The sequence below is a fragment of the Gymnodraco acuticeps genome, unplaced genomic scaffold, assembly GCF_902827175.1.
Source record: "Gymnodraco acuticeps unplaced genomic scaffold, fGymAcu1.1, whole genome shotgun sequence".
Classification (NCBI taxonomy): Eukaryota; Metazoa; Chordata; class Actinopteri; order Perciformes; family Bathydraconidae; genus Gymnodraco; species Gymnodraco acuticeps.
This window is the reverse complement of record NW_022990392.1, coordinates 347,000-365,178: the sequence shown is the minus strand read 5'-3', so window position 1 is coordinate 365,178 and position 18,179 is coordinate 347,000. Positions and strand designations below refer to the sequence as shown.

Sequence of the window (18,179 nt, the reverse complement as noted above, 5' to 3'; positions counted from 1 at the left end):
CAAAAATCTCAGTGCACTGTGATACGCAGCATCAAACGTGCTCAGGTAATTGGCAGGTGCATTCATATATAACAAATCACCATAGTAATGTAATGTAATAAGCCACGCTCCCTAAATGCATCAGGTTTCCTGGATGAACAAGCTGGTTTGTGCATTGGCCAAACAAATGAAAAGATAGGATGGATACAACTGAATAATATTGGAATTATTACCAAACAAAAAATGTGAAACCTAACAAAGCAGATTTGTATGGCATACAATTTGAAATGTCTTTCTGATTATGAGGGGAACTCTAGTGTTAGTGCATCTAAGAAGTCTACCATGTACATTTCAAGGCTAATTGAAACCGGCTGAGTTATTAAGAAGTTGACCAGCACCCCTACTTTTTCTGTAACCTTCCTTTCAAAGTACTAAGTGTGTGTATGTAATCCACTCTGTATCTCCTTTCATGTAGACCATGCTTACTGTATGTAACACTTCTTCCAGTCTAGTGTTGCTACATTTCAGTTGAGGTTTGGCCATTTCAGCAGATAGATGTATTAAAACCAAATCTCCCACCTGGTCTCCTTTGCTCCAATAAAAAAGCAATTTGCTCACACAAACGACTGGGTGGTCTGCTCCCAATTTCTCATTATCCAAATAGGCTATTGTGTGATGCGTAGCTGGGGCTGATAGGGTTTGCATTGTAGAATGGGCTTACAAAAGATTGTGATACAAAAAAAATAGAGGTACAATGGGACTAAAATTAGAACAATTGTTTGCAACAGAAAAGGCCACCAACTTGGGTCAACAAACACTGGTCATAAAAGATAAACAAAACATCTATTTAAATGCAGATCCTATCATTAATGCAATTAACATAATGTGTATCTTCATTAGCTATTGTTATAGACAACACAATAGGTACTAAGTATAGAAAACATGTAACTGTGACAAGGGTGGTATTACACTGCTTGAAAGGTATAAACTGAAGCGTTGATCCGCCAAAATTGCAAAACTAAGATGGTCATGGTAATGGCTAGGTGACGCAGTGCTAAGGCAGAAAGTAATGTCAGCATGAAAACATAATCACAATGGTTTGGTAACCTAACTGTAAAGAGCAGAACACTCTCAGTCAGATTATAAAGTGGTCTAGCAGAGTCCTTGTACATCAGACAGTTACAGCGGTAATCTAGCTCCATGTTAAATGATGACTTTAACATTATGAGCGGTATAAAAGTTGTACTTGATTGTTCATGTTTTTCCTAGTGGTTTTAAATGTTTTGGAGCCTTGGGTACATTTCTGGTCTGTTGTCCGTGTTGTTTGAAACGTGTGTCCGGTGGTTACCTTGTCTTTTAACTGCAAACCAAATCTACTTAGGGACACAAATGAAGAACTTGAACCTCAATTTAAGAAGTTTTGCAGAAGCAATTCATCCTGAAAGGGACACATGGTGGTGTATGAGTACAATTTGGGAATTATCGATACAAAAATAGTTTGTTTTATCAGACAAATTAAATGAAGTTTCACCTGGTAAGTATAAAGAAAACAGTACAATATAGAAACATAAGGGAATCACCGTCATTACACATGTTTCTGTTGGTAAATGTAAACATACTAAGATACATTATTCATCCCGAGGGGACATTTAGTTATTTACTGTTATTATACAATTACACATTAAAGGTGGGGTAGGTCATTCACTTCAGAAACACTTTTTGTTATATTCCATGGAATGCTCTTAACATCCCGATAGCAATGAATATATGAAATACTTTGACAATAAATACATAAAAAAACGTCATCTCTGGAAGCCGTGGCGCTGTAAAAAGCACGACCAATCATCTGAGCCGGCCCGGCTAAAATAACTGGATGGCCTACCTGCCTGTCAGCCTTCCATCTGTGCACAAACTTATCTCGTGCCCTCATTGGTCATGTAAGGAAGTCTGAAGGAAGTGGCAGATTGTTTTCGGCTGCGTACTTTCAAATTCTAGCGTACTCGAGCTGGTTTCTCCATTCTTACCTACCCCACCTTTAAGGCCAGAAATACACACACACGCACAGCCAGGACATATAGACATGCACTAATGGATAAAAGGGGACTGGAGCCAGGGAGCAGCTGGGGGTTTGGTGCGTTACTCAACGACAACTCTTTGGTCCAATCAGGACTTGAACCGGCGACCCTTCGGTTCCCAAGCCAAGTCCCTTTCAGACTGAGCTACTGCCGGTTACCTTGTAATGATAAAACATTTAAACAGATATACTTTTAAGTGTGAAGTATATATATATAGATCTTTTAAAGTATATACACAGTATATTAATAAAGTAATAGTAATTGGGTGATCAGGCCGTTAACATTCGGATTTGCATTTCCATATGCAGCATTAAAAGTATCCATACTCATCGTGAGAGTAAAGCAGAGATCATGGATTGAAATATAATCTGTAATCAGAGTTTTATCTTCTAATAGCAGACACATTTGACTTGTGGTCCATCAGCATTGTGAATTTAAATAAAGAAAGGTATGCATATCTATACCAAAGATATGCACTCTCCCCCCCATCCTCTCTCTCCACCCACGCTGCTTCAACAGCGCCGCAGAGTGCTCTCGTGCTTAATGAATTGAGACAGAAGGCCACATACATGTGACCAGTTCAGTAAAGGCAGCAGCAGGCACAGAGAGAGGCTCACTGTGTTTAGTACGCAGGGAGCACCGGAGGCGCCCTGCGGTCTGATCCCTGCTTTACTCTGCCTCTGGTTGGCATAAACATCTAATAGGGCCTAAAAGCCTGAGATGAGAGCAACACATGCTGCGTAAGTGGTTGAAAATGGGACATGGAAAAGGTTTTAGGACATTCCAAGAACAAAGCGTAGAGCGAGCGTCACTTCTAATCCATGAGATATGTGTCCCTGTGGTAGGGGTTTCACCAACTAATCGACTAGTCGACTACCTTTACCACTAGTCGGCGCTGTAGGCCCTAGTCAACTAGTCGTGTGAAAAATGGAGGTAAACGAGGTGCTGCAAAATGCTTCAAAACACGTCCGACATTCTTATGTATGGCAGTACTTCAACAAAGATGTAACCAACTCCACAGTGAAGTGTCAGTTGTGTACAGCTGTACTGAAGTACAACAAAAATACATCTGCTATGCGCAACCATCTGAAGATGAGACACCCGCTGCCGACAGCTAGCACCAGCAGTAATGCTAGCACCAGTGAGCAACGGACCGGCGTCAGCACAGGACAGAGGCAGACGAGCAGCAAGAAAAAACGGGTCTACAGTGATGCGGATGATGAGCTAGGGTTTACTGCCAGCGGACACCGCATATCCCCCACAATGGATAACCCACTGGAGTGGTGGGCAGAAAACGTGCACCGCGTCCCCCGTTTAGCCAAGCTTTCGAGGAGCTATTCCAGCCACAGGCACCCCGAGTGAGAGGGTTTTTTCCCTGGCAGGCAACGCTGTCACCCGAAAGCGGTCAAGCCTCCTTCCCTCACATGTCGATGCGTTGGTGTTCCTCAACGCAAACCAAAAATCTGGAAAGGTGGACGTTATCGTGGAGGACAGCGAGTAAAGTGTTGCGCAATGCGCTGTTGCGCACTGGATTTACGTGGCATTTCAGTAAACAGAGTTTTTTGCTGTCGATTTTGGTGAGTCCAGTTACTGTTTGTTATTTACTAAGTCCAGTTACTGTTTGTTATTTACTCAGCCATGTAACACAAATTGCAATGCAGTGTTTAATGTAACTGTATGAGTTCCAATATAAAATACAGTTGTACACCTCTCTTTGTGTGTCTTTATTATGACGTAACGACTAGTCTACTGCTATTTTGAAAAACGCGTCGACTAGTAAATATTGGTAGTTGTGAAACCCCTACCCTGTGGTACGGGGTCATGGCTGTGTGTGTGTGTGTGTGTGTGTGTGCGTGTGTGTGTGTGTGTGTGTGTGTGTGTGTGTGTGTGTGTGTGTGTGTGTGTGTGTGTGTGTGTGTGTGTGTGTGTGTGTGTGTGTGTGTGTGTGTGTGTGTGTGTGTGTGTGTGTGTGTGTGTGGCTGCCAACAGGGCCAGCACATATCATCGCTCATCAGTGATGGAGAAGATGTTTCCTCGGGGGTCAGTGAGCAGCCGTCACTTCACATGAAGCCAGCCAGGAGGGAGGAGAAGGGAAGAAGGATGGAGCAAGGGCTGGGTGAGAGAAAGCGTGGTGGGGGGTGCAGAGGGAGAGGTCAACGTCATGCCAGCAGGAGACTGGGATGCAAGAAAGAGTGACGAAAAACAGAATGAGCTTTAAGAGAAGAGACGGTGATGGAGAGAAGTTAGAATATGTTTGCCAGAGGGAACCAGGGAGAAGAATGAGGGCAACACGATGTGGATTGCTTACATAAAGCGGGATCATGCACAGGTCAGCACATCAGCCTCAAAGTCAATGCAGAGGAGTAGTTCAGGAGGAAAGCCTGGATAACAGAAATAAAACAAGGCCGACAGGCCGACTGATGCAACCGCATCACCCAGAAAGCAAAACTCACCTACTGCAACGAAACCCTCTTTTCTGCAGCACCATGAAACTTAGCGGGGAAAAAAGGAAATGATGGAAGCACCATTTATTGGCGCCAGCGTATCCCCTGAGCTGTCAGTAAATACTTACTCCCCTCGGAAGAGGATGTTTCTGTATTTATGGGTTTTAATAGGAAGAGCGTGATCATCATATTGACCGGCCTGCTCGCATCCTAATGGCCACCTTAAATCTCGGGAAACACTGTATTCTGGGCTGAGTTACAGGCAAATTAACATGAAGAGGGAGGCTGCTTCTGCCGGAAGGGAGGAAAACAATCGCCTGAATGATTGTTGGACATTTAGAATGACTTGGGAGGGGAGGCGGGGGGAACGAGAGCAAGAGAAGAGGCAATAAACGATTTTCATCAGCGGCAGAGAGAGAATGAGGTGAGAGGGTGGGCGGAATCCACCAGGCTCGCTTTCCATTATAGGAGTCATAAAATACTTTTAATGACCAAATATTGGGCTCTTTGAAAGATCATATTACAAGCGTTATGGTGCCACACACTGTGGGGCGGACGGATTGTGCGGTGGCTCCGTGTGCGTCTGTATCAGGCTCTCTTTCCCTGTGTGGACTGCATGTGTGAATGTGACTGGGTGTCAGCTGATTTACTGTAAATCCATCACTACTGAAGGTGTGCACATGCAGACATGTACGGTGTGCATAGGGGAAGGACAGTAGCACATTTAAGGCAGCTCAGAACTGTGTTGCAGAAATATCATTTCCTTTTTGTTCCCTCATCTGTGTAACATGAGTAATGACTGTCTTACCTTACTTTTAAAGAGGTCATATTAGGCCGTTTGGGGATTTTCCTCTCCTGTAGTGTGTTATATAGGTTTTTATACACGTAAGTGGTCCGCACAAGCTTGAATCCCTGTGTTCCCTCCAGAGGTATTTTTTCTTCCCCCCCTGCCTGAAATGCCTCCATTGGACTCCTTTGTTTACTACTGTAACATAGTGACATCACTATGTAACACGTGCTGTTTTATTGGCTATTGCTCCAACATATTGTGATAATGTTAAGGGGCGGGACATTTCCCGACCGATCCCTAAGCAGTTGACCAATCACAACAGAGCCGGCCAGCTGACCAATCAGAGCAGACTGGGCTTTGGGAGAGCATGACATGTCCTCTCTAATGTATCGTCATAAAATGGTTTGCATGATATCCCACAAAAAGTTATTCCTTGACAAATATACAGCAACATGTGTTGCTTGTTACAAACATTCACAAATATCTTCACAAAAAACAACTTGGCTAGGTTTAAGAATAAAATGTGGTTGTGTTTGAATAATCCATGGAAGTCACATTAGGGTTACGGAGACAGATGTATCCTGTGTGACATCAGTTTACATCTGGTGTCACACAGGATACAAACAGCTGTCTCTAGGTCAAAGTGTTGTGTCTTAGGACCAACCCATCCTCCGCAAAGTCCACACTATGAGACCTTTATCACGCTTTAAGCTTCTCAGTTCACACAAAATATTGTATATGAAATTAAGATCTTGGATTTAGATTTATCCTGTTTCATTTTTGAAAATAGTTTTCTCCTTGTGTCTTGTCTGGTTTTACCTCTTGCCTTTGTGTTTTCCCGCCTACGTGATTGTGTGATTCTATTAGCCTGCTGCTCTTGTGTTTTTGCAAACACTCCCCAGCTGTGTCTTGTCTCTGATCAGTCCTTGGTCTATAACGTCAGAAAGTAGAACTAAAAAGTGCAGTTGTATTTCCCAGAGCCCAAGGTTGTGTTTTAAAATGACTGGTTTTGCCCAGCCTTCAATTCTAAACCAAAATATGTTAAAATAAGAATCATAAAAAGTCAAAACCAATTGATTTTAGCTTTCAAAATTCTAAAGATTTGCTTTTTCCCCCCTTTTTTTTATGACTGCATATTCATTATATTTTGGTTTCAAATCAAGCTAATAGATGATGCCACCCATCTCTGGGAAATTGCATCAAGTACTGGAGATAACCATTTTTAGACAAAAACAAAAAGCTGGAAAATAAATACATAAATCTTAAGCCTGTAGCTGCATAACTCCTCGTTACAGCAGGATACTGATTTTAGACTACAATAGGTCATTGGTACAGTAGTTGATTAATGGTTTGGGTAAGAAATGCACTTAATTGGAAAGAAACAACAATTAATGGATAAAACCACGGTGAAAATAATCAGGTGCACGGGATGTTTTATTCTTCTGATGAACTCTAATTATAGTGACCCTATGATTTAAAAGATACATTGCTAAATCTATCAATGTGTACCTAGTGCCAATAAGGAATTGATCAATTGAGCAGGCAAATTGGAAGATGCCTCCATCCAGACAGACTTAGCTTTTAGACTGAACTTTAATACAAAGCTACTCGCTCAAAGAAAGCAAAATAAATCAGATACAGTAGATAGAATCCAGTTATAAGCTCCAAGGCTTTCTCCTGCTTGATCAAATGACCGTCACTATCAATCAATCACTACCATCCTGACAGAGGAAGTCATTGCTGGTGAACAGAGAAAATTGTGCCTTGAAGATTTGAGTAATTTAATTTGTAAAAGTCATCGTGTTACCCTATAATACGATATGCAGATTCAGAGGGGGTTGTAATTTACAAAGGGGTCGAACCTTTATGAAATTGCCACCCCTCCCGATTAACCACACACACACACACACACACACACACACACACACACACTAATGCAGTTTCTTGTTTCGCTTCTGGCTCTGCTGCTCCTGCCTCAGAGGAAGTTGAGACGTATGAAAATAAAGCTCAGATGATATCCCGTTACAAAGAAATGCTCCTCGCACTTTGGCTGATTATTCGTCTCCGTAACAGGAGCTGTCAGGATTTAAATATCCTTGACAAAGCTTCTTGCAGAAAAAAAAAGGCGAGTGAGGAATCGTCATCCACAGAATAGTGGACACACTATATGAAGCGCATTTTCAAGACACTCGGAGGCACGCTTGACAAACTGCGGCGCTGAACGTAAATATAGCAGGGAGGGCAGACAGAAAATAACTGTGAAAGAGAGCTGTGTTTGTGGAAGTTCAGGGTTTGTGCAAAATGGAAACTGTGAAAAGGAACACTAATAGAAGACCCTAAGCAGCCTTAAGTTATATTATATCCTGTTATGTTACACTGAACAAACTGAAACTTTAATCAAATATATTGTGTCAACAGATTTCACACAACTGTTTTAGGTTAGTTGAAAGCAATAATATCAAGTTGACCTCGTATTTTTTATTTAAACGTAATAGTATTGCTTTCAATTAACCTTTTGTGAAATCTGTTGACATAATACATTTAATTAAAGCCAACATTTTATTTTGTTCACTGTACAGTTTAAATTAAAAAAAGAAAACAAAGAAAAACTGCTGATGTGTAAAATGGTCAAACAATTGATTGCAGTATTAATCAGAACCAGGTTTTGAAGTTGTTGAGTTGACATGGTTTCATCATCTGTTTTTGTGTGTCCATTTTCATTTTGAACTGTCATGTCTGTTTTAACTTCATGTCTTGTGGTTTCCAGTATATGTCTGCCCAACCCTGATTACGTTGGTATGTTTGTGCTTAGTTCTGTTAGTATTTAAATTCATGGTTTTCTGTTAGTCTTTGTCAGATCCTTGTTGTTCATGCATCGGAAAGTATTGCTCTATTTTGCCTTGCTTGTAATAAATGGTGTTTTTTGTTGGGTGCTTTGTTGTACTGCATTTGGGTCCAGCCCAACCTGATTTCCATGGAAATGTACAGTTACAGTAAAAGGGGACTATTTGGATGGATTGTGTTTAATCTGGATATAGAACACAGAGAAGCTAAGAGATCAAATAATGCTTGGCTTAAAAACAGAAGCAACTGACATGCTGCCAAACGTTGGAGATGGTATGGATTGGAACTGGATGCATTTTTGTGTTGTATGTGCCTTGTTTACTGATTTTATTTGTACACGTTTGGCCATGTACGGGGGACTGTTCTGATCCCTGGCAGAAACTGAATGTCATTTAAAAACCCTTTACTTCAGCAATTCTGTCACTTACTATTTTTCTCTACAGTACATTATAGAAAGTAAAAATGACTCATTCACTTCCATACTGTGTTTTGCCAAAACAATCAAAAGTTCCATACTCTGCAACATCCTATTGAGAGTGGATTATAATACAAGAGGAAAGGGAATGATAACAAATGGATGGATTTCATAGTGTCTACCAATGCAGGTAGAACTGAAATAAATGATTGTAATGCCATTTCAGTTGTTCAATGATACTTTCTCCGATTGTCCTTCTGTTTCTTTTTAACGGAGTTATGCTTTTGAAAAAATGATTTGATATCGAGTCTGATTTGTAGAGGGTTTTTTGATATAGTTAGTCTATGTAGAGACCTCCTATTTTCATCACGAACAAAATATGGGCCTGAGCATAAAATGTACAGTTAAGGTAAATGTGTGATGTAGCTGTTTTGGGCCGTTTAGATAAATAATCCTAAGTATTGGTAAACCCATTTTTAGCTAATTCAAAAACATACAATAGGCCAAGAGAAGTTATAAGAAGAAACAGGTGACTGATAGGAATATAAAAAATACAACAAAAATAAAATAAGGAGAAATCAAAGAGAAAAAATGTATCCAATGGGGCCTTTGCCTGTTGCAGTTTTATTTGTTAATGAATGCATTTATTTATAAATGTCTTTATTTATCCATTCCTATTATTTTGCTTTTCTTTTACTTGATTGTTTGACCTAGCTTTATAACTTAAACCAACCCAAAATGATATCTAAATCCATTCAAACTTAGAGATACCACAAAACAAGAAAAAAGCACAGACTAATGCGTAATCCAACATGTCTTACCTTTCTGGCTGTCGATGATAAAGTTGCCCTCCTCGTTTCCTGTGTTGATCTTATACGTGATCCCGTCCCCGTCAGGGTCCTTCGCCAGCACCGTGGCAACAAGCGTGTTGGGACCGGCATCCTCTGAGACGAAGGTCCGGTATCTGATTAAAAAAACAAACATTGAAAGACACATCAGCACCTCGCCTGCACTCCTAAGGCCTTTCACTGAGGGTGAGAATGAAAGACATTCAAGTTTTGTCATAGTTTCCAATGGTTTCCATCTAATTCAATGTCCACCATTAGCTCAGTGCGTCAGCAAAAATATGCTAAGAAACAACCAAAGCCATAAACAGATCATCCAAATGCACCGAATATCTTCTGTCACTCTTAGGGGTGTAACGGTATCCGTAGTCGTCCCGTACCGTCACGGTTCGGACGTCACGGTTCGGCACACGCAGTCACACGACGAATACGCCTTTTTTTTATGAGTGGGAAAAAAGTCTGTCATTCAGGGCAGTATCCACTACACTATATATAATCCAGGGGGCGGTATTGCATCTAAAAGCTGTTTGCCAGCCGCCCTTAAACAACAAATGAAGAACAAGAAGAAACACAACAACAAAACGAACAAAATACAAGAAGAAGAAAAGTTAGTATGGCGATTTCAGATAACACACAGGAGCTAGAACCCACCTGCTTCTTTTAAATCAGCTGTGTGGGAACATTTCGGGTTCCCTGTGGACTACAATAACGATGGAGTGTGCGAGTGGTGGATCGGACGAGGACGGTGTGTCGCCGTTGTTCTACAGTGGTGCGGTATGCTAATGGTAACACACGCCAAACATGCTAAATCATATCAGAAGGCATCAGCCAGATTTGCCAATCACCGGAGCCCGGCAAAAGACAACAGCAGTTCAACAGCTGATCCCCGCTGTTTTTAAGAAGCCAAGAGACATGAAAGCCGTGAGACCAAAATAAATAACGGAAGCTTTTGGCATATGTTTTTCAACGACTTTGCGCTCTTGAAACACTTTCTTATTATTTATGATGTAATATTTTCAAGACATTCTTTTTAGTTTTACAGCTTGATGAAACCTTTTTGTTTGACATCAGCCATTATAGATAATATGGCCATCTGAGTGTACTGTGTATGGTTTGTTTTTAACTGTTTAATACAGTTAATTATTCAAAAAAGAGTTCTTTATTTTTAAACTGAAACTTGCACTACTGTTCAATCATAAATAACAACAAACCTGGAATTATGCATTTGGGACTTTTTTTTGCTTTTTCTTGTTGTACCGAACCATACCGAACCGTGACCTCCAAACCGAGGTACGAACCGAACCGTGACTTCTGTGAACCGTTACACCCCTAGTCACTCTACAATCATAACATCCATAGTGTCATTAGTTATTCAGTTATTCAAGGGACCTTGGTATTTCAAATCCAAGGTCGGCAAACGAACATGAACAGGGTTAGCTTTATACTTTTTTAAGAAAGAATAAGTTGAAATAAACATGAAAAAATGTGGATAAAAAAGATAAATGCTTTTGATCTGTTCTAAAGGAAATGGTGCTTTGACAGAGCATATCTACAGAGAAATAACCAAAAGAAAACAATAAATATTGAAATGATATGACTATATAGTCATTATGTTTGTAATATAACTTTATTCTCATAGTATTAGCACTTCTCAGATATGTGAGAGGTGCTTTAAAAGTGCAAAACGTTTTTGAACATGAGAAGAAATCATTCTGAAACACGTGAGATTTCTAAGTCCTGGGGTTAACACATGTCTTTAAATTCATTCATTTGGCCATCATTGAAGAGGATAGGTGCCACATGAATGTTAAAAGAGGTTATTTGCACAAATAAAAGACAAAAAGAGGAGGGAGGTGAAAATGATGTCTACATGTGTGTTGACTTCAGGGATGACATTGAATGACAAGCGTCGATTTACAGGATGGTAAATATTTGAATGCAATACATAATGCACGAGAGCCAGAATGCAATATATGATATTATATTTTCTAAGTGTCCCCTGTAACCTCAATCATGTTTTTTCTCCTAATTAAAGACGTTTCCACCTTAAACTGATGCATACAAAAATAATGCAGGAAATGGAGTGTTGAACTGAATCCATGCTGGGTGATGCGTCTTCAATTTAAGACTTTAAATGTCTGTTGGAAACTGTCAGCTCTCTAAATGCAGATGTGTTCATCAGTGGCCCTCTACCGCCAGTCAGAAGAGGAGTGGAGAGATTCAGCAGATTGTTTGCACTGAACACGTGGCTTTCAACTGTCTGTACTGACCATTCTGTCCATTTTATTGACAACTTTAACTTTTTCTGGGACCGCAGACATCTTTTCAAGGCAAATGGAGTTTGCCTGAACAAGTCAGGAGTGAAATTGTTTATCTCTAACATATTCAACTGCCTGCGTCATCAATCTGTTCCCTCTGCCAAGGACAAGCAACAAGAGGAATCAAAACAAGAGAAAGACACAACACATCGCTCAGAAAACCTTGAAAATCTATCACTGCACCCGCCTGAGGAATGTCTTGATTGTGGGAGACAAATGGAGGAGTCTCCACCGCCCTTCACCCCCCCTATCACCTCTCAGGATACTCTTCCTTCACCCCACAGCTCTCTCTACTCTCTGTTCACCCTTTCACCCTCCTGGAGATTGCTGAACACATGAAGGAGATAGAGGGTTGGCACCGATTCCTTCCTGGAGTTCAATAACCAAACTAGGGCGATACGCAGGGCTGGCAGCATGTCCTTTACCCCCGCTCCTCAACGACGGCCATCAAAATCACCGAAGCAGAGACGCGCACCACCTCCCCTGTCTCCGTCACCGTGCCTACGTCAACCACCTCCTCCCCCTGGACGCACAACAACACCCCCGTCACCATGCCTACCACAATCATTCGGACCAAAACGTCCTCCCCCCCTTCAAGACTGCTGTCTCCGAAGCCTGATAAGGATGTGTGTGTAAAAAACGCAAACACTGACTGATATATGCTGGGTCCAGGCTCATGGGCGTATGGCACTCTCAACTCTTTCCAGGACATGCCGGGGTCCTGCCTGCCAGTAGCTTTGCCGATATCTGTGTTGATAGGTAATAGATTAAGAGTGGTGAATCAGTTTAGACACAGGAAGCGCTCAAAAGTTTGTGTGAGTGTATCTAATTTAGCAGTGATTCCATGTCAGCCACAGCTTGTTACAAAAAACATGACTGATAGTGTGTTCAACAAACTTAAACTAGCTTTATTAAATGTCAGGTCTTTGGCAGGTAAAACATTTTTAATCAATGATTTTATCACTGAGCACAATCTCGATTTTATGTTTTTAACGGAAACATGGATTGAACAAAATAACAGTGCAGCTGTTCTTATCGAATCAACACCTCCCAACTTTAGTTTTATGAGTCAGGAAATAATGCATAAGAGAGGAGGTGGAGTTGCTATTTTGTTCAATGATTCCCTTCAATGCAGGAAGACATCTTATGGGAACTTTGCTTCTTTTGAATATGTGGCCCTTCAGCTGAAATGCTCCTCTCGAGCTCTGTTCCTAAATATCTATAGACCACCCAAATACTGTGCAAGCTTTTTTGATGACTTTACTGAACTGCTGTCTATAGTGTGTATTGACTTTGACCGTCTAGTCATTGTTGGTGATTTTAACATCCATGTTGACAACCCCCAGGACAGAGGGGCTAAAGAACTGTTTTGTGTTCTTGATAACTATGGACTGACTCAGCATGTGACGGAGCCCACGCACAATAAGGGGCACACTCTGGACTTAATTATCTCAAAGGGTCTGAATATCTCTGAGGTTGTGATGACTGATGTTGCACTCTCTGATCATTCCTGTGTTTTCTTTGAGAACTCTATTTCTGTTCACAAAAATGTTCAAAAAGAGGTAACCAAAAAGCGATATTTAACTGAAAATACTAGGGAAATGTTTACTCAGAATTTCTCTTCCACACTTGCCCCTGCTAACATCTCAGTAAATGAGCTAGTAGATCATTTTAATTCAAAAACTAAAAATGTTATAGATGCCATTGCTCCAACTAAGGTAAAGGAAGTGACTGGGAAGAAAATATCTCCATGGAGAAAGGCCATGACCGTGAGAACAGAGAAAAAAGAGTGTCGAAAAGCTGAACGCAGGTGGCGAAAAACAAATCTCCAGGTGCACTTTGAAATCTATAAAGAGAGACTTGGCCTTTATAATTTGGAATTGAAATTTGCCCGACAGTCTTTCTTCTCTGATATCATTGCCAAAAACAAAAACAACGCACGTGCCTTGCTTGCTACCGTCGACAGACTAACTAACCCCCCAGTGTCAGTAGCCTCTGAATTTCTATCGACCAGGGCGTGCAATGATTTTGCCTCCTTCTTCACTGACAAAATTCAGAAAATCAGACAAGCAGTCAGTGCCTCTGCATCAGGTACAGCAAATGTTTTGTGTCTGTGTCCACCTAATATGAATTCAAACACCATGACACAATTCCATCAGATTAATGATAAAAACCTAGAGGACATCATACAACTTCTGAAATCCTCCTCCTGCTGCCTTGATATTATTCCAACAGGGTTTTTCAAAAATGTTTTTCCTTGCATGGCCTCAGATCTACTTCATATAGTAAACAAGTCTCTTCACTCAGGTGTTTTTCCACAGGCCCTGAAAACTGCAGTCATTAAACCACTCTTAAAAAAGCATAATCTAGATGCTTCAGTAATGAACAATTACAGGCCCATATCAAACCTCCCATTTCTAGGTAAAATCATTGAAAAAGTATTCTTTAAACAGTTGAGTAATTTCTTGCATTTAAAAAGCTGTTTTGATGTGTTCCAGTCAGGATTTCGTCCAAACCACAGCACTGAGACTGCTCTTGTAAAGGTCTTTAATGACATCCACTTAAACACAGACAGTGGCAGAACTTCAGTGTTAGTATTATTAGATCTCAGTGCTGCGTTTGACACTGTTGACCACAGCATATTACTAGACCGACTGGAAAACTGGGTGGGACTTTCGGAAACAGTTCTAAATTGGTTTGAATCCTACTTAAAGGACAGAAACAACTTTGTTTCTATAGGTAATTACACATCTGAGTTGACAAATATGACATGTGGGGTTCCTCAAGGCTCCATCTTGGGGCCTCTTCTCTTTAACATCTACATGCTACCACTGGCTCAGATAATGAAAAACAACTAAATAAGTTACCATAGCTATGCAGATGACACACAAATGTACGTAACAATTTCACCAGGAGACTATGCTCCAATTCAAACACTGAGTAAGTGCATTGAACAAATCAATGACTGGATGTGTCAGAACTTTCTCCAATTAAACAAAGATAAAACTGAGGTAATGGTTTTTGGAGCGAAGTCAGAACGTATAAAAGTTAGCGCTGAGCTTCAGTCTGCAATGTTCAAAACAACAGATAAAGCCAGAAATCTAGGTGTAGTCATGGACTCTGACCTGAGTTTCAACAGTCACATTAAAACAATTACTAAATCAGCCTACTATCACCTAAAGAACATATCTAGGATTAAAAGACTAATGTCACAGCAGGATTTGGAAAAACTTGTCCATGCCTTTATCTTCAGTAGACACGACTACTGCAATGGTGTCTTCACAGGTCTCACTAAAAAATCTATTAGAAAGCTGCAGCTGATTCAGAACGCCGCTACTCGAGTCCTCACTAACACTAAGAAAGTGGATCACATCACTCCAGTTCTGAAGTCTTTACACTGGCTTCCTGTGTGTCAAAGAATAGATTTCAAAATACTGCTGCTGGTTTATAAAGCACTGAATGGTTTAGGCCCAAAATAAATGTCTGACCTCCTGCTAAATTATGAACCATCCAGATCTCTCAGGTCTTCAGGGACTGGTCAGCTTTCTGTCCCCAGAGTCAGAACTAAACATGGTAAAGCAGCAGCGTTCAGTTATTATGCTCCAAATATCTGGAACAAACTCCCAGAAACCTGCAGGTCCGCTGCAACTCTGACTACTTTTAAATCCAGGCTGAAGACTTATCTTTTTGTCGCTTCTTTTCATTTTAATTGAAACTGAGCCGTTGTGTTCATCAGTAAAGTGGAACTTCTGTGTGAACTATTCATATCTTAATGCACTGTAACTTTTTATTCATGTACTTTTTATTTTAATGTTTCTTTTATTATCTTTTACTGTTTTTAAATGCCTTTGTCTGAATGTCTTTCATTTTTGTAAAGCACCTTGAATTGCCTTGTGTTGAAAGGTGCTATATAAATAAACTTGCCTTGCCTTGTCTTCAAAGTGGCTTTCAGATCAATAAAAAGGACTAATTAAAGTTTGAATGTCAAATTTCTAAGCGGTACATCACTTCAGAAATACAGATGCACCGAGGAAACTAATGATCATGATATTCCAATCGTCCAGTTTAATAATATGATTATTGGCATTATTTTCAATGAGGACTGCATTATTAATTACATCATATAAAATAATCATCATTATTTATTCAGGGAAGACAATTAAAACTGATGAAAGGGGTGATAGGGACCTGTACAATGGATAAGGGATAAGGGGGCCCTGTGCAAATTAAAAGTTGAGAACCACTGGCGTAAACGATCAGAAGTCACATATTTAGGCTGAGATTTTGTGCCAATTATTCAGTGTGACATCGTGGGAATGAAACACTGGAAGATTTTCTTTTCAATCTGCAGAGCAAACACTGGATCAGAAGGGAATTACATGAAAGGTAACACCTGCAGCCGCAAGATGGCCTTTCTGTGAACTTCCATTTGGAGTGCTTCTTAGTTGTGATCACAGGAGCACAATATACTGAAAACATTTCAAACCAGCTTTCAGGAAATCAGTAGAAACATCCAGGAGTCATGCTCCAATCCTGGTTATGCTCCCATAGGCTTAGGGTCATAACACATAGCGCCAGTGTCCTTTTGCAATTGATTCAAATTCAAACAGAGTGTTCCTTCAGATATGGCCGTCTCGAGAAAGAGCACGGCACCCAGCGTCTTTTTAGTAAGTGGAAAATGTCAACTTTTCAGAAAAGCAGGGCTTACATCACTGTAGAAAACACCCCGAGACGTGCAATTTGTGCAATGTGCAAACTCCACGTACTGAGATGCTTAATATCCTGTGAGAGGTATCTTTTCAAAACGCCTAGCACTTCCTGTTACACCAGCTAGCTGATGGCTTCTCAGCAGTGGCGAACTGTGACTTTTATACCTAGGCCCTCTTTTTTTGTCGAGGGAACCCGAGCGCAGCTTACTTCCGGCTTTTAGGATGCGTCACTGCACCACTTCAAACACATGTATAAACCTCACAGCGGGCGGAACTTGTCATAAAGTCCGCCAAAATAAAGCCCGCTCATTTAGAGGGAAGATATGATTGGTCAATTGTACTGTCATTTGACATTACTCTCTCGTTGAGTTACTATAGCGGGCCCTCTGTGAATGTAGAGAGGGACCAACAAGCTCTCCCGTCTTCACATAACTTGCAGAGATGGCATTTAACCCTTCACATTCCAACAGAAACTGAACAGGCAGATTCGAAGGATTTATTTCTTTGGAAATGTTATTTTAAATACAATTAAATCAAGTTATTTAGGTAAAACTAATGAAACATTTAACAAAAAAATATATTAAAAAAAAATATTTTAAAAAAAATGTTTTTTTTATGTTTTCAAATATTATTTTTTAGAATATCTTAGGCCCTCACAGAGGGCCTAGAGAGCCCTGATGGCTCGCCACTGCTTCTCAGTGAGCCCCAGGTGTTAATCAGTCCCTGAACAGCAGCAAAAACACAAACAAGGACATTTAAAGGGGCAGAATACAGAACTACCGCGGGGCAAAATTCAAAATAACCTTAAGAAATGTCACGTTTAGATACCATTCTAATAACTACCATACCTCATGAATGTGAACATACAGCATAGATGTAAAGAAAGTTTCCCAGTAGCATCACAGACTTCTAACACCACCCATCCTTAATCACACCCCCCATCATAGAGCACTGTACCTGCAATCTAACATGTGAAAGAGTGAGAAGAGTAAAGTGGTGGATTGGTGATTGTGAAACTGTCTCTTCCTGTGATTTCCCTAAAATTAGGTTTTCCGGCACAATGTGTTGGACTCACAGTAATATTGGGCCTATTAATTAATTAATGAAACCCGGACTATTGATAGACATGGAAAACATATTATTTTGTAAAAAGCACTTTTGTTTTTTGTTTTATAGTGTGGTGCAGTGATGATGTATACATGTAGGCCGAGCCGGAAGTTAACATCGCAAAGGGCTCCCTCGACAACAAGCATTGGGATTTCCCTATTGGAGTTCGGTATATTGCAGAAAATAAGCTTTGTGCAACGACAAACATAAAAAGCTAATAATAAACTATAAACAAACTTCATTGCAGTCGCATGGCTGCGCATCACAAATGCTAGGCTAAAGCTTGTGTCAGCGTGATGACTTTTGTCTTTTATGTAGGCAATTGTTTGCAGACAGCTGTTTTTATGACACATACTGTAGAAGCTTCAGAATCTTTGGAATGGAGTATTTACTGACGTGTTTTATGTCAACAAATATTGTGTTAACCACAGTCCTTATTTCAAGTATCTAACCACAAACACGTTCAAAAAAACTCTTGACATCAATAAGAGGTAACCTGTAGTGGCAAAATGTGAAGTCTTCTCCGAATTTTAGGATTCTTAACTGCAACACTTTATCTGATAAATGTTCAGGCTCGATAGAAACTATGATATTTAGAATGTCAAGCGGACAATATTCAGCTACTTTGAATTGTTCTGCTTGTGTTTCTGTAT

General features: G+C 40.4%; 1 protein-coding gene across 1 annotated transcript in view; it reads right to left on the bottom strand.

The window, feature by feature from the left end:
• Nucleotides 1-18,179, bottom strand: part of LOC117551614 (neural-cadherin-like) — a 508,256-nt gene that overhangs the window by 277,660 nt on the left and 212,417 nt on the right. Inside the window, exon 7 of the mRNA XM_034224543.1 lies at nucleotides 9,369-9,511. Coding sequence (XP_034080434.1) covers nucleotides 9,369-9,511 — 143 coding nt within the window. The remainder of the gene's footprint in view (nucleotides 1-9,368; nucleotides 9,512-18,179) is intronic.